This window comes from Ranitomeya variabilis, chromosome 2, assembly GCF_051348905.1.
Source record: "Ranitomeya variabilis isolate aRanVar5 chromosome 2, aRanVar5.hap1, whole genome shotgun sequence".
NCBI classification, from domain to species: Eukaryota; Metazoa; Chordata; class Amphibia; order Anura; family Dendrobatidae; genus Ranitomeya; species Ranitomeya variabilis.
This window is the reverse complement of record NC_135233.1, coordinates 441,780,428-441,807,754: the sequence shown is the minus strand read 5'-3', so window position 1 is coordinate 441,807,754 and position 27,327 is coordinate 441,780,428. Positions and strand designations below refer to the sequence as shown.

The 27,327-nt window shown below is 48.2% G+C and overlaps 1 protein-coding gene across 2 annotated transcripts in view; it reads left to right on the top strand.

Moving 5' to 3' along the window:
* The first annotated feature begins 3,525 nt into the window (after positions 1-3,525).
* The window catches only part of CARS1 (cysteinyl-tRNA synthetase 1), a 36,900-nt gene continuing 13,098 nt past the window's right edge, over positions 3,526-27,327 (top strand). The window contains exons 1-14 of one of the 2 annotated variants that reach the window (XM_077287104.1): positions 3,526-3,812; positions 13,238-13,483; positions 14,364-14,455; positions 15,657-15,745; positions 15,878-15,974; positions 16,060-16,158; positions 16,659-16,808; positions 16,896-17,036; positions 18,204-18,292; positions 18,384-18,505; positions 18,676-18,788; positions 19,255-19,383; positions 19,467-19,596; positions 25,371-25,474. In XM_077287104.1, the coding sequence (XP_077143219.1) occupies positions 3,788-3,812; positions 13,238-13,483; positions 14,364-14,455; positions 15,657-15,745; positions 15,878-15,974; positions 16,060-16,158; positions 16,659-16,808; positions 16,896-17,036; positions 18,204-18,292; positions 18,384-18,505; positions 18,676-18,788; positions 19,255-19,383; positions 19,467-19,596; positions 25,371-25,474 (1,626 nt within the window). In that variant the 5' untranslated portion in view covers positions 3,526-3,787. The remainder of the gene's footprint in view (positions 3,813-13,237; positions 13,484-14,363; positions 14,456-15,656; positions 15,746-15,877; positions 15,975-16,059; positions 16,159-16,658; positions 16,809-16,895; positions 17,037-18,203; positions 18,293-18,383; positions 18,506-18,675; positions 18,789-19,254; positions 19,384-19,466; positions 19,597-25,370; positions 25,475-27,327) is intronic. The other variant, XM_077287105.1, reaches the window with a different exon arrangement.

Below are 27,327 nucleotides of genomic sequence, written 5' to 3'. Positions count from 1 at the left end.
TTTTTATGGGAGAATTGTGAAGAAATCAGGCCCACTGTTATACAGTAGGTTTTCTGTGGCAGAAAAACAAAGACAGATGCCACACACAGGATTGGCACTGATGCAGATTTGCCAATCTTAATCTCCCACTTGTTTTTTTTTCTGGGAGAATTGTGAAGAAATCAGGCCCACTGTTATACAGTAGGTTTTCTGTGGCAGAAAAAGAAAGACAGATGCCACACACAGGACTGGCACTGATGCAGATTTGCCAATCTTAATCTCCCACTTGTTTTTTTTTCCTGGGAGAATTGTGAACAAATCAGGCCCACTGTTATACAATAATTACTGCAGTGATGTATTTATTTTATTTTTTGAGTACACTGTTTTAAATGGAGGGTGTTATGACCCCAATGGCAGAGGGTCTCAGAGGTTATTACCAAGTCTGCACACACAAAAAACCAGCTCATAGGGCAGTGGTAACTAGGCTGACCGTATAACTGATCCTAACACAACAAATAGCAGTAGCCGGGGAACGTACCTACGTTGGTTCTAGACGTCTCGCGCCAGCCGGAGAACTAACTAACCCTAAAGGGAAACAATAGACCTTTCTTGCCTCCAGAGAAAAGACCCCAAAAGTTGGATAAAAGCCCCCAACAAATAATAACGGTGAGGTAAGAAGACAAACGTAAGAATGAACTAGGTTTTAGCAAAGAGAGGCCCACTGACTAATAGCAGAATATAGGAAGATGACTTATACGGTCAGCAAAAACCCTATCAAAATTTCCACGCCGAACATTCAAGAACCCCCGAACCGCCCAACGGCACGGGGGGAGAACATCAGCCCCCCAGAGCTTCCAGCAACATCAGGAATCACATCCAGCACAAGCTGGACAAAAATAAGAGCAATGCAAACAACCAAAAAATAAGGAAGCAGGACTTAGCTTATTTTGCAAAGAACCAGGACCAGCAGACAGGAGCAAACAGAAAGGAACTGATTACAACGATGCCAGGCACCAGACTGAGAATCCAGGGAGTTTAAATAGCAACACCCCTGGACTAACGAACCAGGTGGGTACCAAGCTGGGGAAAGAAAATCAAAGTGTCATGTCGCCAGTGACCACAAGAGGGAGCCAAAAAGTCCAATTCACAACAGGAGGGGCGGTCCTATTACTGTGTAGAGTGATACTATGTCGCCTTCTTAATGTGGTGTAATGTAGAAGTTGGGAAAATTAAGTAATGTGTTCTGCAAGTGGAACTCGAGATAACGGTGTTATTTCCTGCAGAGACGAGTCCTGGCTGGATGAAGTGATGGCGGTCTGTGCGGGATGAAAGATGAAGGACTTCACCTAGAGACGTCACTGGTGAGTCAGTGTGTTACCTATACACTGACACTATACACTGTAATACTATATACAGAGGTCCTGTGTATAATGTCACCGGTGATCACTGGATTACCTATACACTATATACAGAGCTCCTGTGTATAATGTCACTGGTGATCACTGTATTACCTGTACACAGACACTGCATACTAAGTACAGATCTCCTGTGTATAATGGCACTTATGGTGATAGTATTGTGGGTTTTTTTTTTATTATTGATCAGTATTGTAGTATTCAGTCACTATGTGGTGGTAATATGTCATCTGGTCATGGTGTGGCGGTATTTGTGCCTTGTAGATAGTATTATAGATCACTGTGGTGGTAATATGGTGTCTAGTCATGGTGCTGTGGTATTTGCTCCTAGTATGTGGTATTATGGGTCATATTATTATTATTATTATTATTATTTATTGTTATAAATAAATAATATTTTAAAATTTTTAAAATAAATTTTAAAAATTGAAAAATAAATAAAAATATACCTAAATTGTATTGCATATTTTAACACATATTTAATAGGTTACAGCAGAGTAGGGCCTGGCCAAAAGTGTCTACCTTGTCATTTTGGTTGCTTAAAAAATCTTTTGGCCAAAACAAAAGCTGCCGGCTTTATGTGTGATCTGGTGAGAAGTGGAGATTTTCCAAGAGAGAGCGGTGGGACTGTGGACAGTTTGAGGGGTGGAGCGTGGAGGCGGGGCTGGGGTGGAGCCTGGGCAGAGTCTCAAGGGGGCCCCGGAAATTTTGCCAGTATGGGGCCCCGAAATTTCTAGTGGCAGCCCTGGAATTGACTGAAGGGGATGTTACAGTTACACTTAGGGTAATGAGCACTATAAAAATCCAGATATCTTTTCGTATCCACCGGATTAAAGTGGGTTTTACTGATAACGGTGCGATTATTTTTTGATAGCTCTAAATCCAGAAACACTATCTTTTCCTTCGAGATATCCAAAATAAAGGAGAGTGCTCAAATATTTAGGTTTAGTTCTTGTACAAATCAGACTGCCTCTTGCATATTGCCGCTCCATATGATTAACAGGTTATCTATGTAGCAGCGATAATGGAAATGGCTATTAAATTTTGGAGATGTCAAGGGAGACTGGGACTCGAATCGACCCATGAATAAATTTGCAAAACTTGGGGTGACCCGAGTCCCCAACGCAGTGCCAAACTGCTGTATATAAGGATCCTCCTAACAGGAAAATAGATTGTGCTCTAATATGGATTTCACACCCCTCAGGTGCCTTCTGTCTTCTCACCGAAACACAGTTTTACCCTAAATGATTTCAATTAGCGAATACGGCCTCCTGGCTGAACCCCAATATTGGGCCGAACGATTTTTATGATGCAGTGTGGCCTTCTGATTCCTCACTGCAACAGTTATAGCCCAAATGATTTGGATTCGCAAATACGGCTTTTTGGCTGAACAGATATATTAGGCCTAATGATTTTTCACGGCAACAGTTTTTTAACCCAAACGATTCTCATTAGCTAATACGGCCTGCTGGCTGAACCCCTAGATTAGGCCTAACGATTCTTAAAAGGAAATGTTTCCTCCTGATTCCTCACTGCAGCAGTTTTATACTGAACAATTTGTATTAATTAGTACGGCCTTCTGACTGAACCCCTCTATTAGGCCTAACGATTTTTGAGAGGAAATGGGGCCTCCTGGCTGCAACACTGTTTTAGCACTATCTAGCTAGATGCTGGAAGATCGATGTCACACAGAACAGCCTCCTATCTCGCTGACAGGCTCACTTTCTGCAGCAGGAGGAGAGCAGCCTCCCTGAGTCCCTGTACTGCTGCACTGACAAAATTGTGGCACCACAAGAAAACAAGCTGTCAAGTGCTAGATGGACAGGGACATGTGACTTCCGCAGCCAATCACAGAAGACCTTGCATCACTATGTCGTAGGTGGTTTCTGAGCACTGATTGGCTGCTGGAAAAAAAATGACACGGAGCAGCTCCTCTGACACACCCACTCGCCCTCATTAAGCACGCACCACCCCCTCTTATTAAACACGCCCCCTTCCCTGCCCCTCATTAAACACGCACCACCCCCTCTGCGTATTAAACACGCCCCCTCCGCCACCAACAACCCCCCCCCCCTCATTAAACACGCCCCCTCAACCCCCCGCCCCTCATTGAACACGCCCCCTGCTCATTATAATCAGGAAAAAAGCTGAATCTTGCGCTGTCGCTTCCCCATTCGGCTGTCTACACTGCAGCTGCTGGAAGGCGTCTCACAGGAGCCTCCAATCTAGACGCACCGTAACTGGTAATGCGGGGCCAGGCTGACAGCTCTCCCCTCCGCTATAGGCCGCAGTGCCGCGGTTGCCTGGTAACAGGCAGCACCGGAAGTGAGTGCGGCAGGGACTTCCGGACACGTTTTGTTGATGGTTGCATCAGAATCTGAGCAGAGCTCCGGATGGCGGCGGCAGTCGGTGATCAGGGTGAGTGTGTGTGTGCGCTGTCACCCGGGTATACGGAGGATGCGGGGCGCTGTCACCCGGGTATACGGAGGATGCGGGCGCTGTCACCCGGGTATACGGAGGATGCGGGGCGCTGTCACCCGGGTATACGGAGGATGTGTGGGGCGCTGTCACCCGGGTATACGGAGGATGCGCGTGCGCTGTCACCCGGGTATACGGAGGGTGCGGGGCGCTGTCACCCGGGTATACGGAGGGTGTGTGGGGCGCTGTCACCCGGGTATACGGAGGATGCGGGGCGCTGTCACCCGGGTATACGGAGGATGCGGGGCGCTGTCACCCGGGTATACGGAGGATGCGTGTGCGCTGTCACCCGGGTATACGGAGGATGTGTGGGGCGCTGTCACCCGGGTATACGGAGGATGCGTGTGCGCTGTCACCCGGGTATACGGAGGATGCGTGTGCGCTGTCACCCGGGTATACGGAGGATGTGTGGGGCGCTGTCACCCGGGTATACGGAGGATGCGCGTGCGCTGTCACCCGGGTATACGGAGGATGCGGGTGCGCTGTCACCCGGGTATACGGAGGATGCGTGTGCGCTGTCACCCGGGTATACGGAGGATGCGTGTGCGCTGTCACCCGGGTATACGGAGGATGCGTGTGCGCTGTCACCCGGGTATACGGAGGATGCGTGTGCGCTGTCACCCGGGTATACGGAGGATGCGTGTGCGCTGTCACCCGGGTATACGGAGGATGCGTGTGCGCTGTCACCCGGGTATACGGAGGATGCGTGTGCGCTGTCACCCGGGTATACGGAGGATGCGTGTGCGCTGTCACCCGGGTATACGGAGGATGCGTGTGCGCTGTCACCCGGGTATACGGAGGATGCGTGTGCGCTGTCACCCGGGTATACGGAGGATGCGTGTGCGCTGTCACCCGGGTATACGGAGGATGCGTGTGCGCTGTCACCCGGGTATACGGAGGATGCGTGTGCGCTGTCACCCGGGTATACGGAGGATGCGTGTGCGCTGTCACCCGGGTATACGGAGGATGCGTGTGCGCTGTCACCCGGGTATACGGAGGATGCGTGTGCGCTGTCACCCGGGTATACGGAGGATGCGTGTGCGCTGTCACCCGGGTATACGGAGGATGCGTGTGCGCTGTCACCCGGGTATACGGAGGATGCGTGTGCGCTGTCACCCGGGTATACGGAGGATGCGTGTGCGCTGTCACCCGGGTATACGGAGGATGCGTGTGCGCTGTCACCCGGGTATACGGAGGATGCGTGTGCGCTGTCACCCGGGTATACGGAGGATGCGTGTGCGCTGTCACCCGGGTATACGGAGGATGCGTGTGCGCTGTCACCCGGGTATACGGAGGATGCGTGTGCGCTGTCACCCGGGTATACGGAGGATGCGTGTGCGCTGTCACCCGGGTATACGGAGGATGCGTGTGCGCTGTCACCCGGGTATACGGAGGATGCGTGTGCGCTGTCACCCGGGTATACGGAGGATGCGTGTGCGCTGTCACCCGGGTATACGGAGGATGCGTGTGCGCTGTCACCCGGGTATACGGAGGATGCGTGTGCGCTGTCACCCGGGTATACGGAGGATGCGTGTGCGCTGTCACCCGGGTATACGGAGGATGCGTGTGCGCTGTCACCCGGGTATACGGAGGATGCGTGTGCGCTGTCACCCGGGTATACGGAGGATGCGTGTGCGCTGTCACCCGGGTATACGGAGGATGCGTGTGCGCTGTCACCCGGGTATACGGAGGATGCGTGTGCGCTGTCACCCGGGTATACGGAGGATGCGTGTGCGCTGTCACCCGGGTATACGGAGGATGCGTGTGCGCTGTCACCCGGGTATACGGAGGATGCGTGTGCGCTGTCACCCGGGTATACGGAGGATGCGTGTGCGCTGTCACCCGGGTATACGGAGGATGCGTGTGCGCTGTCACCCGGGTATACGGAGGATGCGTGTGCGCTGTCACCCGGGTATACGGAGGATGCGTGTGCGCTGTCACCCGGGTATACGGAGGATGCGTGTGCGCTGTCACCCGGGTATACGGAGGATGCGTGTGCGCTGTCACCCGGGTATACGGAGGATGCGTGTGCGCTGTCACCCGGGTATACGGAGGATGCGTGTGCGCTGTCACCCGGGTATACGGAGGATGCGTGTGCGCTGTCACCCGGGTATACGGAGGATGCGTGTGCGCTGTCACCCGGGTATACGGAGGATGCGTGTGCGCTGTCACCCGGGTATACGGAGGATGCGTGTGCGCTGTCACCCGGGTATACGGAGGATGCGTGTGCGCTGTCACCCGGGTATACGGAGGATGCGTGTGCGCTGTCACCCGGGTATACGGAGGATGCGTGTGCGCTGTCACCCGGGTATACGGAGGATGCGTGTGCGCTGTCACCCGGGTATACGGAGGATGCGTGTGCGCTGTCACCCGGGTATACGGAGGATGCGTGTGCGCTGTCACCCGGGTATACGGAGGATGCGTGTGCGCTGTCACCCGGGTATACGGAGGATGCGTGTGCGCTGTCACCCGGGTATACGGAGGATGCGTGTGCGCTGTCACCCGGGTATACGGAGGATGCGTGTGCGCTGTCACCCGGGTATACGGAGGATGCGTGTGCGCTGTCACCCGGGTATACGGAGGATGCGTGTGCGCTGTCACCCGGGTATACGGAGGATGCGTGTGCGCTGTCACCCGGGTATACGGAGGATGCGTGTGCGCTGTCACCCGGGTATACGGAGGATGCGTGTGCGCTGTCACCCGGGTATACGGAGGATGCGTGTGCGCTGTCACCCGGGTATACGGAGGATGCGTGTGCGCTGTCACCCGGGTATACGGAGGATGCGTGTGCGCTGTCACCCGGGTATACGGAGGATGCGTGTGCGCTGTCACCCGGGTATACGGAGGATGCGTGTGCGCTGTCACCCGGGTATACGGAGGATGCGTGTGCGCTGTCACCCGGGTATACGGAGGATGCGTGTGCGCTGTCACCCGGGTATACGGAGGATGCGTGTGCGCTGTCACCCGGGTATACGGAGGATGCGTGTGCGCTGTCACCCGGGTATACGGAGGATGCGTGTGCGCTGTCACCCGGGTATACGGAGGATGCGTGTGCGCTGTCACCCGGGTATACGGAGGATGCGTGTGCGCTGTCACCCGGGTATACGGAGGATGCGTGTGCGCTGTCACCCGGGTATACGGAGGATGCGTGTGCGCTGTCACCCGGGTATACGGAGGATGCGTGTGCGCTGTCACCCGGGTATACGGAGGATGCGTGTGCGCTGTCACCCGGGTATACGGAGGATGCGTGTGCGCTGTCACCCGGGTATACGGAGGATGCGTGTGCGCTGTCACCCGGGTATACGGAGGATGCGTGTGCGCTGTCACCCGGGTATACGGAGGATGCGTGTGCGCTGTCACCCGGGTATACGGAGGATGCGTGTGCGCTGTCACCCGGGTATACGGAGGATGCGTGTGCGCTGTCACCCGGGTATACGGAGGATGCGTGTGCGCTGTCACCCGGGTATACGGAGGATGCGTGTGCGCTGTCACCCGGGTATACGGAGGATGCGTGTGCGCTGTCACCCGGGTATACGGAGGATGCGTGTGCGCTGTCACCCGGGTATACGGAGGATGCGTGTGCGCTGTCACCCGGGTATACGGAGGATGCGTGTGCGCTGTCACCCGGGTATACGGAGGATGCGTGTGCGCTGTCACCCGGGTATACGGAGGATGCGTGTGCGCTGTCACCCGGGTATACGGAGGATGCGCGTGCGCTGTCACCCGGGTATACGGAGGATGCGCGTGCGCTGTCACCCGGGTATACGGAGGATGCGCGTGCGCTGTCACTCGGGTATACGGAGGGTGGGTGAGCGCTCCTGTGTATAATGGCGTATATACTTGTCTGCAGTATGTGACAGCTCATCTGCACGCCCATACACTGCTCTGTGCTGCCTGTAGGGGGCGCCACTAGCACTCACAGGCTGTATACAGTATAGTTCTTCACTGCTCTGGTACTTCTCCATGCTTTACCTACCATCTGCTCTCACTGTCACTATTAGGACCTGCTGGAACAGCAGCCATAATGCTAATGTGTTAGCGCCTTATTGTCTGTTATAGGGGGGCTCCACCCCAGATATCAGGGATATGTTATTATCTGCCACAAGCTGCTGATTGATGGGGGTCTGGCTGCTCCTGCTGCCTAGAAGCAGGTGTAAGGTGGGAGACAGAGTCCCAGTGGGTCGCTATTGTTTTGTTTTTTTATTCCTCCCTCCCAGCAGTCTACAAGCCTTGGGGAACTATAACTCCCAGCAGGCCAGGATATGTTTCAGGCTGCCAGGCAGCAATGTGAGCAGCGGTTACTTTCATTTTCCTTTTTAGTATTTCAGATTGTTAAAAGATTGTAGCTTCCTGGGCAAATCCTGTGCCAAACGACAGAGCAGGGAAGACGTAGTACCTACAGTCCGGGCTGATTATCCCACAGAGCGTTGTAGGGGATGAATACACCATCAGTGCAGGGATACCCCGCAGTCCGGGCTGATTATCCCACAGAGCGTTGTAGGGGATGAATACACTATCAGTGCAGGGTTACCCCGCAGTCCGGGCTGATTATCCCACAGGGCGTTGTAGGGGATGAATACACTATCAGTGCAGGGATACTCCGCAGTCCGGGCTGATTATCCCACAGAGTGTTGTAGGGGGTGAATACATTATCAGTGCAGGGTTACCCCGCAGTCCGGGCTGATTATCCCACAGAGCGTTGTAGGGGGTGAATACACTACCAGTGCAGGGATACCGCACAGTCCGGGCTGATTGTCCCACAGAGCGATGTAGGGGGTGAATACACTATCAGTGCAGGGTTACCCCGCAGTCTGGGCTGATTATCCCACAGAGCGTTGTAGGGGATGAATACACTATCAGTGCAGGGATACTCCGCAGTCCGGGCTGATTATCCCACAGGATCCCTTTAAGTGCATATAGATTTTTTCCTCTTTTATATTGTGTCCATTTGCTGACAGCAGGCAAGGATTTGGAAAAAGATTATGACCTGGAGGCCACGTTCACATACTCAGTATTTGGTCAGTATTTCACATCAGTATTTGTAAGCAAAAACCAGGAGTGGGTGATAAATGCAGAAGTGGTGCATATGTTTCTATTATACTTTTCCTCTATTTGTTCCATTCCTGGATTCAACTTAGAAATACCAATGTAAAATACTGACCAAATAATGAATGAACGAGGCCTTCCACATGCTATACTATACCAAAACTTTTTAGATCGTACATTACAAGTGGTTGACTATTAAAAAAAGCAAAATGGCCTGTGCTCTTCCCGGTGCCAGTGGTCTTCCAGTGGCATCAGTTTCGTATAAAGTATTAAACCCCAGAATTCACTGGACATCAATGGCCGCTGGTCTCCGTGTAGACATATCACAGGTGATTGGCACAGAGCGGCATTGCTGCCAGCTGATAATGTATGGATTGGTTTATGGCGTGGCTTCTCTGACTGCCTCTTCCAAGGACTCCGGGGATTCCTTGCTTGCAGCGTAACACCTTGAGCATATTGCACCATCCCCGTGCCTTGTCTGTTATCTTATAGTGATAATAATATGGGTGGAGATTATGGCACGCAGAAGATATTCTTGTAAAACTGAAACGTACGTTACAGTATTAGGCCGGTGTCACGCGTCCTGATATTTCCTGTACCGGAGATATTAGTGTTCTTGTATGTAATACTTGTGGAACACGTGTGGCAACTGTGCCCCGCATCAGTACCATACGCACCAGGGAAGCAGCAGTACAGTTAGCACTGTTCCCCGGCGCCGGGTGCTGGAGACGGCTGTCACCATTCTCCCCTGCTCTGCCAGCGATCAGCGTGAGCAGGGAAGAATGATAAGAGTTGTATTCAAGTGATAACAATGACAGCTGGCAGTGGCTGATGGGACTATTACTCCCATCAGCCTACACGTGCTGCCGCTAGTAACAGTGAGAGCAGGAGCGACTGATGGGAATACTGATGACCCGCCGCCTGCGTTATAAATAAATAAAAAATCCGGCATGGGTTCCCCTGTATTTTCTATAACCAGCCAGGCAAAACTGACAGCTGGGGGCTGCAACCCTCAGCTGTCAGCGTTAGCAAGGCTGTTTATCAAGAACTAGATGGTGGCCCGATTCGAACGCATCGGGTATTCTAGAATATGTATGTATATAGCAGCCACATAGTATATAGCACAGGCCACGTAGTATATAGGAGCCATGTAGTATATAGCAGACAAATACTACGTAGCCTGTGCTATATACTATGTGGCGGCTGATACATACATACATACATACATGCATACATACATACATACATACATACATACATACATACATACATACATACATACATACATACATACATACATACATATTGTAGAATACCCGATGCGTTAATACAGGCCACGCAGTATATAACAGTGGCCACGCAGTTTATAACACAGGTCAAACAGTATATAACACAGCCCACGCAGTATATAGCAGCCACGTAGTATATAACACAGGCGACGTAGTATATAGCACAGCCCAAGCAGTATATGGCAGCCATGTAGTATATAGCACAGGCCACGCAGTATATAACACTGCCCATGTAGTATATAGCAGCCACGCGGTATATAACACAGCCCACGTAGTATACAGCAGTGTGGGCACCATATCCCTGTTAAAAAAAAATTAAAATTAATATATAATTTTATACTCACCTGCCGGGATCCAGCGAAGCTCTGTCTCGAGAGACCGCTAAGTCTTCTGGGTAATTTCGCAATGCATCTCTGGGAACGGAAGAATGCGGCAGGCGCGAGCACATCGTCGAACGACGGTAGGTGAGAATAGCAGGTTTTTTTTTTATTATTATTTTTAACATTAGATCTTTTTACTATTGATGCTGCATAGGCAGCATCGATAGTAAAAAGTTGGGGACACAGAGGGTTAATAGCAGTGGTAACGGAGTGCCTTACCCGCGGCATAACGCGGTCCGTTACCACTGGCATTAACCCTGTGTGAGCGGTGACCGGAGGGGAGTATGGAGCGGGCGCCGGGCACTGACTGCAGGGGAGTAGGGAGGGACTAATCGGACTGTGCATGTCGCTGACTGGTCGCGGCAGCCATGACAGGCAGCTGGCGAGACCAATCAGCGACGCGGGATTTCCGTGACAGAAGTTGCCGACAGAAAGACTGAAGTACCCCTTAGACAATTATATATATAGATAGATAGAGTGGTCCCCATGCTGTTTTTTTAATTATTTAAATAATTAAAAAAAATGCATGGGGTCCTCCCACTTTTGACAGCCAGCTTTGCTAAAGCAGACAGCTGGGGGCTGGTATTCTCAGACTGGTAAGGGGCCACGGTTATTGACCCCTTCTGCCTAAAAAATAGCATCCGCCCAGAAAAGGCACATATATTAGATGCTCCAATTCTGGCGCTTCCCTCTTGTCCTGTAGTGGTGACAAGGGTTTTTATTTATTTGTAGCGCAGGTGGCGAGTGATGAATACTCCCATCAGCTGCTCCTGCTCTCACTGTTATTAGCATCAGCAGGTGTAGGCTGATGGGAGTAATAGTCCCATCAGCCGCTGCCTGCTCTCATTGTTATCACTTGAATATAAGTCGTCATTCTCCCCTGCTCACGCTGATCACCAGAAGAGCAGGAGGAAATGATGAGCCGTCTTCAGCACCCGGTGCCGGGGAACAGCGCTTACTGTACCGCTGCTTCTCAGACTCTGGAACGCGTCACACGGATGACATCTATGTGTGTTCTCCAGTGCACGTATGCGGGATGTTTTGCGGCCTGTGCTGCTGGTAAAAAACGGACATGCCAGCTTGTTTTGCCCACTGACACGCGGTCGATGGAAACACTCTGATGTACTGACTTAGTGGAGGACAGATCAGATGTTAGATACAATGTGACCTGCCCCCGAACCACGCCATGAGTCAATAGGAAGAATGACTGCAAAGTAGAGAAAGGGCTCTTCTTAATGCGCTGCTGGCTTTAGGGTTAGTGTCCCTTTAAAGTGACATTTGTTCTTCTCCCTGTATGGCATGGACGGTGTATACGTGGGCCACTAATAACCTTGCTGTGCTGCAATGTCTTCCGCACCATAAGGCCGGGATTTTTGCAGGACTTTATGGCTCTCGGTTGGTTAGGCATCTTGGGAAAGAGCATTGGTGTGGGAGGCAGTGAATTAACTGCCATGGATACCGCCCCGGGAGCCGCGCTATTGACTGATCGCTGTTTGCAGATAATAGGAATTCCCTAAGAGAACATATTCCGTCAGAGCGACCCAAATAATCCAGAAAGTCTGAGCTGCCACTGATATACTGGAATAAGCAGTCCCATGCGAGCTAAGAGAACTCACGTGAAAATTCTTCTGAAGTTTACATGCACTTTTTCTATGATAATCCGGCTGCTCCTGTCGTTTCCCTCAGTGCTGGCCGGGAGAATTTTCCGTGCAGCTTTGGATGTGACTGGAGGGCAATACATTATTTAACTTAAAGAGAAGCCATCATCAGAAAATGTGTAAATCAAGTTTTTGTGTTGTGACACGTGTATATATGCAATATTTTTTTTTATTATTATTTTGCAGGTTTTTTTTTATTTCATATCACAATCTTTCTTAACATAAATTGGTAATCCTGCCGTTTTCACACTGGCCACTAGGGTTTTTTTTTTATATTACTTCCTGTCCTTTCATGTGGAGAGGAGGAAGGAAGCAGCAGCCAAACCTTGGATTTAATTCTATGCTTCTCGGAGGTTGTACCGCACACAACCCACCCAGATGAGCGACTAATTGCCAGTCTATCCTCACCCTGTGCTAGCGGTATCACACAGTGAGCACCTCTTTCCTGTCCTTTCAGGAAGAGTTTTCAGCAGTCTCCTTATCATCAGGCAGGATAACAATGATGGGTAACACTGCTATATACATCTGATCACACATGATCCACCAATCAGAATAGGTGATGTCACAGCTCACCCGCTCCCCCTCCCTTCAGAGTGACTGTTGCACACACTCATTAGATGCAGTCTGTTGCTGCTAATGTACATGTGAATCTCCTGAAACTACAGGAAAGTAGAGTCTAAAAAGGTGTCAGTGGCTGGTGAGATAATTGCAAGATTTCTGACTTCTATTTTTAATAAATATTGTTCTACAAAAAAATTAGCAAAATTGAAAGAAAATTGGTTTAAACAATAGGTTGTTTCCTAATTTCCTTAAAGATACAATAAAGATTCTGTAACCGGATTATTTTTGCCTTCTCCCTTGGTGTGTCTGACATCAGTCTGACCCCGTTGGTGGATTCTGATCGTCTGCTCCCTGTTTCCCGCTGTTGCATGTCGCCCGGTGCACGCCGGCTCCTCGCCCGCCTGAACCCTGTGTATGATCCTCTCTTGCAGCGGTGAGCTACCAGTCTGTCCTGAGCGTTAGCGATGAGAAGGCCCGGCTGTCCGCCTTACATGACTTCCTCAGCTCTCGGAGTTACATCCAGGGCTACGCTTTTTCTCAGGCCGACGTAGAGGTGTACAGGCAGCTGTCGGCGCCCCCTCCTGATCATTACTTCCATGTGGTGCGGTGGTATCGGCACATTACGGCAATCTCATCAGACCCTGCAATGCAAAGCCACTCACATATCGCCCAGCCATGTGAGTAGTCGTCCTGTGAGCATGCCTGGAAATGCTGCAGTTATTTATTTTTTTTTGCATGATCTGCATTCGTTGTTTAATGCACAGGTGACCTCATCCACATTACGGCTTGTGTTATACACCAGAGCTGCATTCGCATTCATGCAAGCTTCAGAGCTGAACGCTCCCTGCTTGTTCATCATCTGTACTTCACTTTCTCTGGGAATTCCTATTGAGAAGTGAAGTCTTTACTCCCCTTATTGTAGAGCATGGCCCAACAACCTTTCTCTCCTGGCACGGGTGACTGTGCCATCACATTGCCCTGGGTGCACTATTCATCTGGGCGTAGTAACCTTATATTGGGCTTCTTCATTTAACATCTGTGAAGTGGGGCCCGTCCAATCACAGAGGAAACCATGATCGGTGTCATCATGGAGGGTCCTCTGTGATGTCAAACGTAAGCCCCCCTCATTAAAGGGATATTTATCGTGTAAAACCTATGGCAAAGATATTACTGATTGGTGAAACCCCCGCACATCCTAAGAATAAAGGGGATTGTTACTGGGATCCTTACCAATCATGAGAATGAAGAGGTTGCAGCATGAATTCAGCTCTGCAGCTCCCCTACAATCAGGTGATTCGGGGGGGGCTGCTGTACAGGGAAAGTCTTAGGGGTCCCGCTTCACTGGAGGGCTGCTGTATCGGTAAAGACTTAGGGGTCCCGCTTCACTCTACAGTAGGGACCTGTTTCAGTGGTCCGTAGTCACTGGATGTGAGCCCTACGAATTGCCTCCTATCAACAGGCGTCACTTCTGATTTGTCGGCTTGACATGTTCCTTCTGTAATTAATGTAATTTCCCGATCTTCTAACTATTAACAACCTGCTTTATGTAATTACCAGGTAAGGGGAAACGCACGCAACCTCCATGGAGACCCCCAGAAGCAACAGAACAACCCCAACTGCGGCTATACAACAGTCTGACGCGCAACAAGGTGACGGCAAAAGAAATGTGGTAACGAAGCAAATTCCCCTGTCCCCCTGATTATGTTCTTCTCTCCCGTCATCTTACCTGGCTGTAACGTGCTATCTCTGCTCTCTCCATCTGTCCCATACAGAATGAGTACATGATACCTCTCCATTCAAAATAGCTACACATCTGATTGCTGGGGGTCTCGGTGTTTTGACCCCCACTAAACTAGTAGTTATCCCCTCTCCTGTGTATAACTTATTCTTACCTAAACACTCCTTTATATGTGTCGGAGGTTCGATAAATATTCTGAACTCTGATATTCGTCGTGGTTACATTCTTTACCATTTGTAAGACCTCTGCTTGCTGTCAGTGGATGGATGGTGGATGACTATAGTCATATTAGAGCTGCTTTTTGCAGGACGAGTTGTACTTTTTAATGACACCATTGATTTTACCATATACTGTACTGGAAAATGGTTAAAAAAAAATTCTAAGTGCAATGAAATTGCCAAAAATAGTGCAATTCCACAATATACGGTATTTTGTTGGCTTTTTTTATTTACCATGTTTACTATACGGTGAAACTGACCTGAAAATATATTTATAGAGGTCAGTAGGAGTTCGCTGATACCAAACATCTATAGTTTATTTTTTTTACTTAAGTGGTGAAGAAAAAAATGTCGAAATTTGTATGGTAAAAAGTTTTTGCATTTGTCACCACTTTCCGAGACCCTTAGCTGTTTAATTTTTCTGGGGTCGGGTGCAGGCTTATTTTTTGCGCCCTGAGCTGTCCTTTCTGTTGATACTATTTTGGAGTAGAACCAAAAAATGTTTTCATCACCTGTTGTTGCATTTTATTGAAATGTTTTGGTGGCGACCCCCAAAAAATGTAATTCTGGTGTTTAGATTTTTTTTTCTCATTATGCTGTTTACCGATCCGATTAATTTATTTTATATTTTGATCTGATATTTCTGTACACAGCGATGCCAAATATGTGTATTTATTTATTTTTATTTTCAATGGGGCAGAAGGATGATTTGAAATTTTATATTGTTTTTTTTTTTTTTAACTTTATTAGTCCTCTTAGGAGACTTTAAGCCGCGATCGCCTGTGCTATACATAGAAGTAATCATGAACCCCTATGAATGCTATGATTTTTTTCATTTCTCTATACCTAAAAAATTAACTTTGTTTTTCTCTTTTTTTTTTTTTTTTTTTTTAGGAAGTGTTTGTACCGCAGAAAGGTAAGAAAGTCACGTGGTATTGCTGTGGACCAACTGTGTATGATGCATCGCACATGGGACATGCCAGGTGACTATGGGGCAGGGATCGGCACATACTGGTCATTTTTCGCAGAGCTCGCCAAAGTTCAGTTAAAAGCCATTTTTTTTCCCATGTCTGTGTTGCAGGGCTCACCTTATCCTTTCCTTTATTTCTTTTCAGGTCATATATATCCTTTGATATCCTCAGACGAGTCTTAAGGGACTACTTTAATTATGACGTCTTTTACTGCATAAACATCACAGATATTGATGACAAGGTGCGCGGCCGCTGCTTTGTTACTCTTCTGTATTTTCTGTTCCTGCTACAGATAAGTCAGCGTTGTTTTCTTATCTTCTCTCTAGATCATAAAGCGGGCCAGACAGAACTATTTGTTTCAGCAATACAAAGCGAGCCAACCTGAGGCCGCCGCTGTACTCAACGATGTGAAGACTGCACTAACGGTATGTCCAGCACCGGTGACTGGGTGTTACATGGGTGTACACAGACCTATTATGCTCCAGAGCTGCACTCACTATTCTGCTGGTGCTGTCACTGTGTACATACATTACATTACATTACTGATCCTGAGTTACAGCCTGTATTATACCCCAGAGCTGCACTCACTATTCTGCTGGTGCAGTCGCCGTGTACATACATTATATTACTTTTCCTGCACTGATCCTGACTTGCAGAGCTGGATTCACAATTCTGCAGACCTCAGAGTGACAATCTCCTAGCTTCCCCTTCATATTTGCCATCACCGAAGCTATCAGGTGATTTCTCACTGACATTACACCAGGAGTTGTGCTGTCATCTGATCTGATGAATAAAGCCCTGACTGCCCCTCTGTATTATAGGAGCTGGCCTAAACGGCCATGCACTCTCTTCTACCCTGGTAATGTTGTATCTCCTAAATGCTACATCACTGAGTGTCTTTTTTTTTTTTTTTTCATATTTCCAGCCATTTTTAATCAAGGTCAGCGAGACGACGGATTCAGATAAGAAGCAGATGCTTGAAAAAATCCAATCCGCTGTAACAGCCGCCATCCAGCCTCTTGAAGAAGCGATCAATAAATCTGCAGATGCTGAGGACGTTCTGAGGCTCTCACAGGTAGGAGAGTCACGTACAGGTTGGAGATGATTGCCTTCCATTATATATCGGGGCACAGCGATGATATAAGATCTTTCCTGTGTCTAGACGTTACTGCAAGAATCTGCAGATCTGCTCTCAGACTGGCTGGATGCAAAGAAGGGGGCAAAGGTGACGGACAACTCCATCTTCTCACAGCTCCCCAAATACTGGGAAGGAGAGTATCACAAAGACATGGAAGCCCTGAATGTAAGTCATCGTGTTCTCCTTTATAGCAGGCCTTTACCACGGGTCTGTACTGAGACTATGAGCTGACGTGTAATGGCACAGACGGGTAACAGGACCGTGCATGTAGTTACTGCACCCAAAATGAAAATTTTAAGGCAGAGATTGCAGTGCACTTACTGATCTGATCATGTCAGAAGGAATCACATGGACGAGTTACGGTGCGACCTTCGGTCATCCTGGAGTAGTGCCCAATAGAAGCTTTGCAGTGCCAAAGCTTTTATTGGATCCGGTGATCGCACAGGGGGTGTGCCCAACATAAGGGGGTCTGCCCATAAGCTCTTCCTGTGACCCATGTCACTGTCCTGGGCTGTTTTTTTGCCTTGGAGTGGGGCTGCTACAGACGAACCAATTGCAATGGAAACAATGCACAATAATTAGAAAAAAATATGTTCCGAATATATATATATATATATATATATATATATATATATATATATATATATATATATTTTTTTTTTTTTTCTCTTAGGGGCAAATTATATAAATCAATAAATATCGACATCAGGAAAAGTAGCAAAAAAGTTTTCCAATCGCTAAGAATAAATAATGAACTTAGAAATTGGATGGTTGTTAAGGTCCTTTCAGATCTGGTTATTAAACCCCTGTCCACCGGGTATAGTTTGTTTAAAAAAACAAATTGCTTTATTTGTCCTGTGTCTTTTATTGTCTGCAGCGCTGATGTCATCTTGCCAGCGCTGCAGCCGATCAGGGAGCTCGGTGGCTCGTGTCTTCAACTTGTGCAGAGCCGCTGAGCTCAGTTTTTGGCTGCAGCTTTGTCGACATGACATATCAGGAGCAAAGGTGGAGACTAAGCTCTGCACCAGGGGAGGGTGAGTAAAGCAAAGTTGTTTGTTTTTTTTCAACAAATTGCAGCCGGGGAACAGGGTTTTTCTAAAACTGATAAAACCCTTTAAGTGGTTAATGGTGCACTTCAGACATAAATTGCCTGGGACTGAGCATTGGACCATGATACGGGGATTCTCTAACTTACTTTCTTTGTATACCGCTCCCCACCGCATAGTGAAGTATTACTGCTCCTTCTGTCACGGGCCACATAGAAATGTCATTATCGGCCACATCTCACATAGATCATAGTGATTGTGATTAGTGTGTACTTCTCGCCGGCAGGTTCTACCTCCTGATGTCCTCACGCGGGTCAGTGAGTACGTGCCAGAAATCGTGGCCTTTGTGCAGAGGATTGTGGATAATGGCTACGGGTGAGTCTTTGTGCTGATTTTGGTTGCTGGCAGCAGCGGTCGACCCTCCGTCATCAGAATGACATGGCAATGGTTTTTGTTTTCTCTGCAGATATGTTTCCAATGGGTCAGTTTACTTCAGCACAGCAAAGTTTCATTCCAGTGATAAACATTACTATGCCAAGCTCGTGCCAGAAGCCGTAGGAGATCAAAAAGCTCTTCAGGAAGGAGAAGGTGAGCGGTGCCCGTCCTCGCGAACCAGAGGTCCCCAAACTACAACTCCTAGTGCCTGACGGGGGCCTGTTGGGAGTTGTAACTGTTGATGCAGTTTGGAGCTGTGTGATACTCGGGCATTATTGTCCTGTTCCCCGAGAGGCTTTTATATATCGACCCCTTCTATACAGGTGACCTGAGCATCTCTGCAGATCGGTTAAGTGAAAAGCAGTCACCCAATGACTTTGCCCTATGGAAGGCATCGAAGCCTGGCGAACCATCATGGGACTCTCCCTGGGGAAAGGTAAGTCCATGCTCTTTTAAAGGGGTTGATCACTTCCTGGCCTAACTTCTAAAGTGACCTAAACTGTTCTGTACAGACTTAAGCAAATCCTTTTCCTGCTTACAAAACTAAATCAGTGCAAACATTGAATGGCGGCAGTCGCAGTTTGCATGGCGTCTAAGACGGTGGTTGCAGGGGTGATTGCATGACCTTCCTCCCTGTCCCCAGCCTCTTCTCTGCAGATGCTACAATTAATCAGCGCATGTCCTGTATCTATGCATTAGATGTGTTGAGGACCAACTATTTAAGTGCCCGTCTACCTGCCTAGAATGGTGGGGAGTACAGTTTTACTCTGACCCCTAATATATAATACAATCTAATCATAGCTGTGACTTAATATAGCAGTAAATATTTAGATTTGCAAAGTCGCTCATTGTTCACTACATGTCATCTGTTTACGTAGATTGTATAATTTTGCTGTTTTCAGGGTCGCCCCGGATGGCACATCGAGTGTTCAGCGATGGCGGGCTCCATCCTGGGAGAATCCATGGACATTCACGGAGGTGGATTTGATCTGCGGTTTCCCCATCATGACAATGAACTGGCTCAGTCTGAGGTAGGGGAACCATGTCTTTGCTCCATCCTTAAATCTTCTTGTATCGAACCTGCAGAATTGTGAGCTCTCCTTCCATATTTTAGGCTTACTATGACAATGACCACTGGGTGCGCTATTTTCTCCACACCGGTCACCTGACCATCGCCGGCTGCAAGATGTCCAAATCCCTGAAGAACTTTATCACCATTAAAGACGCACTGGAGAGAAATACAGGTACGTGAGCCAACCGGGCTGTGATCACACAAGGATTTGTGAATGGACAGATTTGTAATGTCTTCCTGTTCTTAATGACTGAATTCCTCCCCGTTCCATGAACTCTGCTTGCTGTCAGTGACTATAAAGCTGCGTTTGGGCTACTGAGTCGCACCAAATCCTCATTTATGAGAAGTGCTAGGCGTATTCACCTTTTCTCTTACCCCCATGACGGCACCACGGAGAGAGGGATCCGCCCTCGGGGACAGGAAACCTACAGGTGAAATTGGCGGTACCTCTCTCCCACATCAGTTCGGTTTCCTGTCCCTGACGGGGAACCTGCAGCGTGGACGTCGTCGGATACCGGGGGTCCATCGATTCAGCTATTGGCAGCGGGGGGTCCTGCTTCGAATACGGTGGCTAATCCTACCCCGAATGCCACGTTCTCAGGGTCGGCGGGCCCGTGCGTGAGCGGGGGAGAAGCAGTGAAGAAAGACCCAGTCTGCTTCTCCCCCATGAAAGAATAGATACAGCCGGTAATAGGTGGCGGCGGTCACCTGGTGCCTTACCGCCGGTTCTCCCTCCGGATAGCGCGCTCGTCCGAGGGTCCTTCTGTTGGCGCCGGCGGGCGCTTGGTGTCCTGGGGCTGGAGCGGGCGCTTCCTCCGGTGTGGTCGGCAGGCGGACAGGCTCCCTGCAGGAAAAGATGGCGGCGTCAGAATGCGCGGGCCGGGCGCAGAGCATTCTGGTACTCCCAGAATGCTCGGCACAGGGGTCACTTCCGGGGCGGCGCACAGCATCTCTGGGTAATAGCCCAGCGGTGCGCCGCCCCACTTACATATAAAAAAGATCAGAAAACGAATGGCCGGTGCTCAGAAAGGTCTCACTATGAGTGAGGTAGAGCAACCGGCAGAAGAAACTCTGCAGACCCCGCCGAAAAAGCGTCAGCCCCAACAGCAGCAGCACCATCACCAGCAGTGGCGACAGCACGATGCTTCTTCCCAGCGTCGCAGCTCCAGATCTCAACGTAGCAGAGGCTCGGGCGGATCCAGCAGGCCAGTAACGGTTCAAGTCGAGGAAGCTACTCCTACGCCAGAACCGGTATCCCCCTTAAATTAGGAGGGGAAGTGATCTTCGTGAATGCTCAGGTTCTAAAAGGGGTTTTATTGTATTTTTCTTAGGGGAAGAAATGTACAGCGAAAACCAGGCACAGAGTTTGCCCGATCTGCTCCGTAGAACTACCCATTACATGAGTAAAGAAACTCTGTGCCATATGCGCAGAAAACACCATTTCTGAGGAGTCCCCAAGATTCGCATCCGATTTAAAACAATTAATTAAATCGCAAGTAGAGGATGCGTTAAAAAGTGCCAAAGGATTGAAAAAGAAGCGTAGATCTAAACATAGGTCCCCGGAGCCAAGCTCTAGTGAAGAAGATAGAGAGGAAAGCGTACTATCATCCTCTTCTTCCTCGGAGGGGGGTCGCAATTGTTTTCCCATTGAAGAGACTGACGCTTTGGTAAAAGCGGTAAGAACTATCATGGGGCTGGTAGAGACTAAATCCAAAAAAAACGCACAAGACTTTGTTTAGCGGTCTGGAGCAAAGGAAACGTAGGGCGTTTCCAATAAATTATAAAATACATGCCCTAATAAGAAAATAGTGGAAAAGACCAGACAAAAAATGTCCTCTTAACCCCGAAAAGGAAATATCCTTTTGATGATCCAGCCTGTTCTTCCTGGAGTAAAGCACCAAAACTGGACGTCGCAATAGCAAAAGCGTCAAGAAAATTTGCTTTACCTTTTGAAGATATGGGGACCCTATGGATAAGAAGGCTGAGGTATTTCTAAAAGGTGCCTGGGAAGCTGCGGGGGCGGGGGGGGGGGGACTAAAACCGGCTATAGCCTCCACATGTACTGCCAGAGCATTAATGGTGTGGTTGGACCATCTACAGTTACAACTAAAGGATAGATCCCCGAGAGAATCAGTATTAGATTCAATCTCGATAATGAAAGGAGCAGCGGCGTTCCTAGCGGACGCATCTATAGACTCTGCAAGAGTAACGGCAAGAGCTGCTTCTTTCTCAAACGCAGCTAGAAGGGCTTTATGGCTCAAATGCTGATCGGGGGACCTGCAAACTAAGTCCAAATTATGTTCCATACCCTGTGAGGGGGAATTTCTATTCGGCCCTACCTTAGATGATATTCTGGAGAAAGTGGGGGATAAGAAAAAAGCCTTCCCGGGGTTCCCTAACCAATTATACAAACGGTCCTTTCGGAACAGGAAATTCATGCGTAGAATGCCTCCAAAAAATCAGAAAGCAGGATGGGACGATAAAAAATTTAAAGGAAAAGGCTACTTGTTCAACAAGCCTGACACCAAGAAGCAACCCCAATGAAGGTGGTCCCCAGGTGGGAGGAAGACTGGCATGCTTTCTTCCAGCCTGGGAAAAAATATCAGGGAGCCTATGGACCCTAAATATAATAAAAACGGGGCTGAAACTAATTTTTCATTCAAGACCGTCTCGTCACTTTATCATAACACCTCAGAGGAAAGCAGAAGCCGAACAGCTCAGCCTTCAAAAGGAGATACAAATGCTTCTAGCAAAGAATGTCCTACAGGAGGTCCCAAACCACGAGAGAGGCATGGGATTCTACTCTCCTCTGTTTCTCCTGGGACTTACAGGACAATAATAAAGTAAAAAAAATTGAATCAGTACCTAGTGACGGAGAGTTTCAAGATGGAAACAATAAAGACATGTGTGAGAACGCTTCATCCGTCTTGTTTTATGACTGTCATCGATCTAAAGGACGCATACTACCATGTGCCTATACACCCAGACTACCAAAGATTTCTCAGAGTGGCGGTATTAATACAGGGGGAGCTAAAGCACTACCAATACAGGGCCCTTCCCTTCGGTCTAGCCATAGCCCCAAGGGTATTTACGAAATTGATGGCAGAGGTCATGGCTCACATAAGAGAGCAAAACATTCTCATAGTTCCTTATTTGGACGACCTCCTGGTAGTTGGCAAAACTCCCCTCCACTGCACTCAACAATTAAACAAAGTAATGACATCCCTAACGAATCTAGGGTGGTTGCTAAACCTAATAAAATCAATAATCATTCCAACCCAAGTACAACAATACTTGGGGTTAATAATAGACTCAAACCGGCAAGAATGCCGTCTTCCAGGAGAGAAAGTTTCAAATATGATCCAACTGATAGAACAACTCAGGAAATCTCCAGTAATAACTCTACGCAAAGCAATGTCCATATTGGGATCAATGACAGCCTGTCTACCAGCGGTCCAATGGGCCCAGAGTCACACCAGAGACCTCCAGTGGGAGATCTTAGAAGCAGATTCTGTGTTAAAAGGGGATTTGGAAAAGCACTTGAAAATCTCCTTGCTAACAATACATTCCCTAGCTTGGTGGGTAGATCCACACAACCTAACCAGGGGCGTTCCATGGGTATGGCCAACATCTATAACCTTAACCACCGATGCGAGTCCTTGGGGTTGGGGGGCTCATGTGGACAGCCAGGTGGCTCAAGGGCCATGGTCGGAAGAGGAAAAAACAGGGTTCTTCCAACATGAAAGAACTTCTAGCGGTAAAATATGCACTCACCCACTTCATACACTCCCTCCATTCCCATCACGTCAGGATATTATCGGACAACAAGGTAGTGGTGGCCTACATAAATCACCAGGGGGGCACGAGATCTCATACACTGATGGAAATAACAGAATCCATCCTATTAGCAGAAGCCAATCTGTTATCACTGACAGCCCTTCACATGAAAGGGACGGAGAACCAAACAGCAGATTTTCTAAGCCGAACACAACTCAAACTGGGAGAATGGGAGTTGAATCAGACAGTCTTCAACCACGTAGTACAATTGTGGGGTCTTCCAGAAATAGATTTGCGAACTACCAGAATTGGAAGACTCAGGCTTTTTGTTCAATAGACCCACGCGGGAACCCAGTAGCCCTAGATGCATTTTCAATTCCATGGAATTTTCGGCTAGCCTATGTGTTTCCCCCAATAGCGCTAATTCCCTTAGTGTTGAAAAAAATCAGAGAGGACAGAGCGAGAGTCATCATGGTAGCTCCTTTCTGGCCAAAGAGGGCATGGTTTCCATGGCTAAGGATAATGTCCATAACAGATCCCTGGGTCCTTCCAGAAATTCCGAACCTGCTGTATCGGGCTGGTAAATCACCCGCAAGTAAAGAACTTGCATACGACGGCTTGGAATTTGAAAGGAGCTTTCTAATCAAGAGAGGGTTCTCTTCAAACCTAGTCTCCACTCTCCTAAGTAGAAAGCCAGTGACTACTAGAGCATATGGGAAGGTTTGACGAAGATTTTTATCAGCATCAGGTGCCAATTTATCTGAAGAAATCCCAATTAAAAAAAGTACTAGAATTTCTTCAGAAGGGGCTAGAAAAAGGCTTGGCAACGAGCACACTTAAATTCCAGGTAGCAGCTTTGGGCGCCCTTTACAACTGTGATTTAGCGGGGAATCGCTGGGTAAAAAGATTCATTAAGGCCTCGACTAGATCTAGACCAGTGGTACACCATACTACACCTCCCTGGGATTTAAATTTAGTCCTCTCTGCACTGACTAAAACACCTTTTGAGCCACTGTCACAAGCCTCTTTAAAAATAGTATCGCTCAAAACCTCCCTTCTGGTGGCGCTAACGTTGGCACGGAGGATTAGTGACATGCAGGCCCTATCAGCGTATCCACCTCATACACGCATACTAGACGACAGAGTAATCCTTAAAATCGATCCATCCTACCTTCCTAAAGTGGCATCACATTTTCATAGATCTCAGGAGATCTCGCTACCCTCCTTCTGTCCAAACCCCAGAAATGAGAGAGGAACATCTACACACACTAGACGTTAAAAGATGTTTAGTCCAATACCTAGCGGCCACAAGAGACTATAGGAAGGATAGGGCTCTGTTTGTGTGTTTCCAGGGTCCAAATAAAGGGCTTAAAGCATCAAAGGCCACTCTTGCGAGATGGATAAGGGACGCCATCATCCTTGCGTATTCATCAAGTAATGAGGACATTCCAGAGGAAGTCAGAGCTCATTTAACCAGATCGGTGGCGACCTCCTGGGCAGAGAGAGCAGGAGCATCAATCGAACAGATATGTAGGGCTGCCACTTGGCCGTCTCCTTCCACATTTTTAGGCACTACCAATTGGACTTGACCCCCTCTTCAGACCTCACTTTCGGCAGAAGGGTTCTAGAGGCAGTGGTCCCTCCCTAATGTACATCTATGAAATTCTCTCCGTGGTGCCGTCATGGGGGTAAGAGAATATCGTAGTTACTTACCGATAACGGTATTTCTCTGATCCCATGACGGCACCCGTACATTCCCTCCCTTCACGTGTGAGTGTGAACACTAGTTAGTCTTAATACTTAGTCACGCGGTGCCTCTGATAAGTTAAAATTAAAATTTTTTGTTTGATAACGTTTAAGTTACATCTGAAGTTCTGTTAAGGCTCTGTAAACCAACTGATGTGGGAGAGAGTTACCGCCTTTTTCACCTGTAGGTTTCCTGTCCCTGAGGGCGGATCCCTCTCTCCGTGGTGCCGTCATGGGATCAGAGAAATACCGTTATCGGTAAGTAACTACGATATTCAGCCTCTGGTTATATGAAGGCTCCCAGTTCGCTGACAGCAAGCAGAGGACATGGAAAATAGTGGATAATTGAAACCCAGTGTAATGTTAGGAAGTTTGTAGAACTTTTCAGTACATTGTTTTCAGTGATGATTCTCTTTCCTTCAGCTCGGCAGCTGCGTCTGGCGTTCCTCATGCACTCCTGGAAGGACACCCTGGATTATTCTAACAACACCATGGAGTCGGCCGTCCAATACGAAAAGTTCATGAATGTGAGCGGTCTGTACATTGTCATGGATGGATAGTGTTGTTAATGGCTGGAGCTGTCATTGCTATGCGTCCTACAAAATCTAACGTGCGTTTGTCATCATCAGGATGTAGTTCCTGCAGGACACGATACATGTTTGTCATTCCTGATTGCAGGAATATAGCAATGATTTGACACAATCCTACCCCAATGGCCAGGATCGGAAAAAACTCTGATCCTCGTCATTTAATCCTCAGTTAATACCAAACTCCGTGTGCGCAAAAGGAGTACGTCCTCTATTCTGTACCTGTCAGCACTGGCAAAGTGATCGCAGGGGCCGACTGGGTAATCGTTCTGGCCCTGGGCCTGATAAAGTCTCCCATGGCTCTCCAGTAAGAGTATGTATGTATATGTATATGTGTGTGTATATATAATATATACATATTATACAGGTCCTTCTCAAAAAATTAGCATATAGTGTTAAATTTCATTATTTACCATAATGTAATGATTACAATTAAACTTTCATATACTATAGATTCATTATCCACCAACTGAAATTTGTCAGGTCTTTTATTGTTTTAATACTGATGATTTTGGCATACAACTCCTGATAACCCAAAAAACCTGTCTCAATAAATTAGCATATTTCACCCGACCAATCAAATAAAAGTGTTTTTTAATACCAAACAAAAAAACCGTCAAATAATAATGTTCAGTTATGCACTCAATACTTGGTCGGGAATCCTTTGGCAGAAATGACTGCTTCAATGCGGCGTGGCATGGAGGCAATCAGCCTGTGACACTGCTGAGATGTTATGGAGGCCCAGGATGCTTCAATAGCGGCCTTAAGCTCATCCAGAGTGTTGGGTCTTGCGTCTCTCAACTTTCTCTTCACAATATCCCACAGATTCTCTATGGGGTTCAGGTCAGGAGAGTTGGCAGGCCAATTGAGCACAGTAATACCATGGTCAGTAAACCATTTACCAGTGGTTTTGGCACTGTGAGCAGGTGCCAGGTCGTGCTGAAAAATGAAATCTTCATCTCCATAAAGCATTTCAGCCGATGGAAGCATGAAGCATGAAGTGCTCCAAAATCTCCTGATAGCTAGCTGCATTGACCCTGCCCTTGATGAAACACAGTGGACCAACACCAGCAGCTGACATGGCACCCCACACCATCACTGACTGTGGGTACTTGACACTGGACTTCAGGCATTTTGGCATTTCCTTCTCCCCAGTCTTCCTCCAGACTCTGGCACCTTGATTTCCGAATGACATGCAAAATTTGCTTTCATCAGAAAAAAGTACTTGGGACCACTTAGCAACAGTCCAGTGCTGCTTCTCTGTAGCCCAGGTCAGGCGCTTCTGCCGCTGTTTATGGTTCAAAAGTGGCTTTACCTGGGGAATGCGGCACCTGTAGTCCATTTCCTGCACACGCCTGTGCACGGTGGCTCTGGATGTTTCCACACCAGACTCAGTCCACTGCTTCCTCAGGTTCCCCAAGGTCTGGAATCGGTCCTTCTCCACTGCTTCCTCAGGGTCCGGTCACCTCTTCTCGTTGTACAGCGTTTTCTGCCACATTGTTTCCTTCCAACAGACTTACCATTGAGGTGCCTTGATACAGCACTCTGGGAACAGCCTATTTGTTGAGAAATGTCTTTCTGGGTCTTACCCTCTTGCTTGAGGGTGTCAATGATGGCCTTCTTGACATCTGTCAGGTCGCTAGTCTTACCCATGATGGGGGTTTTGAGTAATGAACCAGGCAGGGAGTTTTTAAAAGCCTCAGGTATCTTTTGCATGTGTTTAGAGTTAATTAGTTGATTCAGAAGATTAGGGTAATAGGTCATTTAGAGAACCTTTTCTTGATATGCTAATT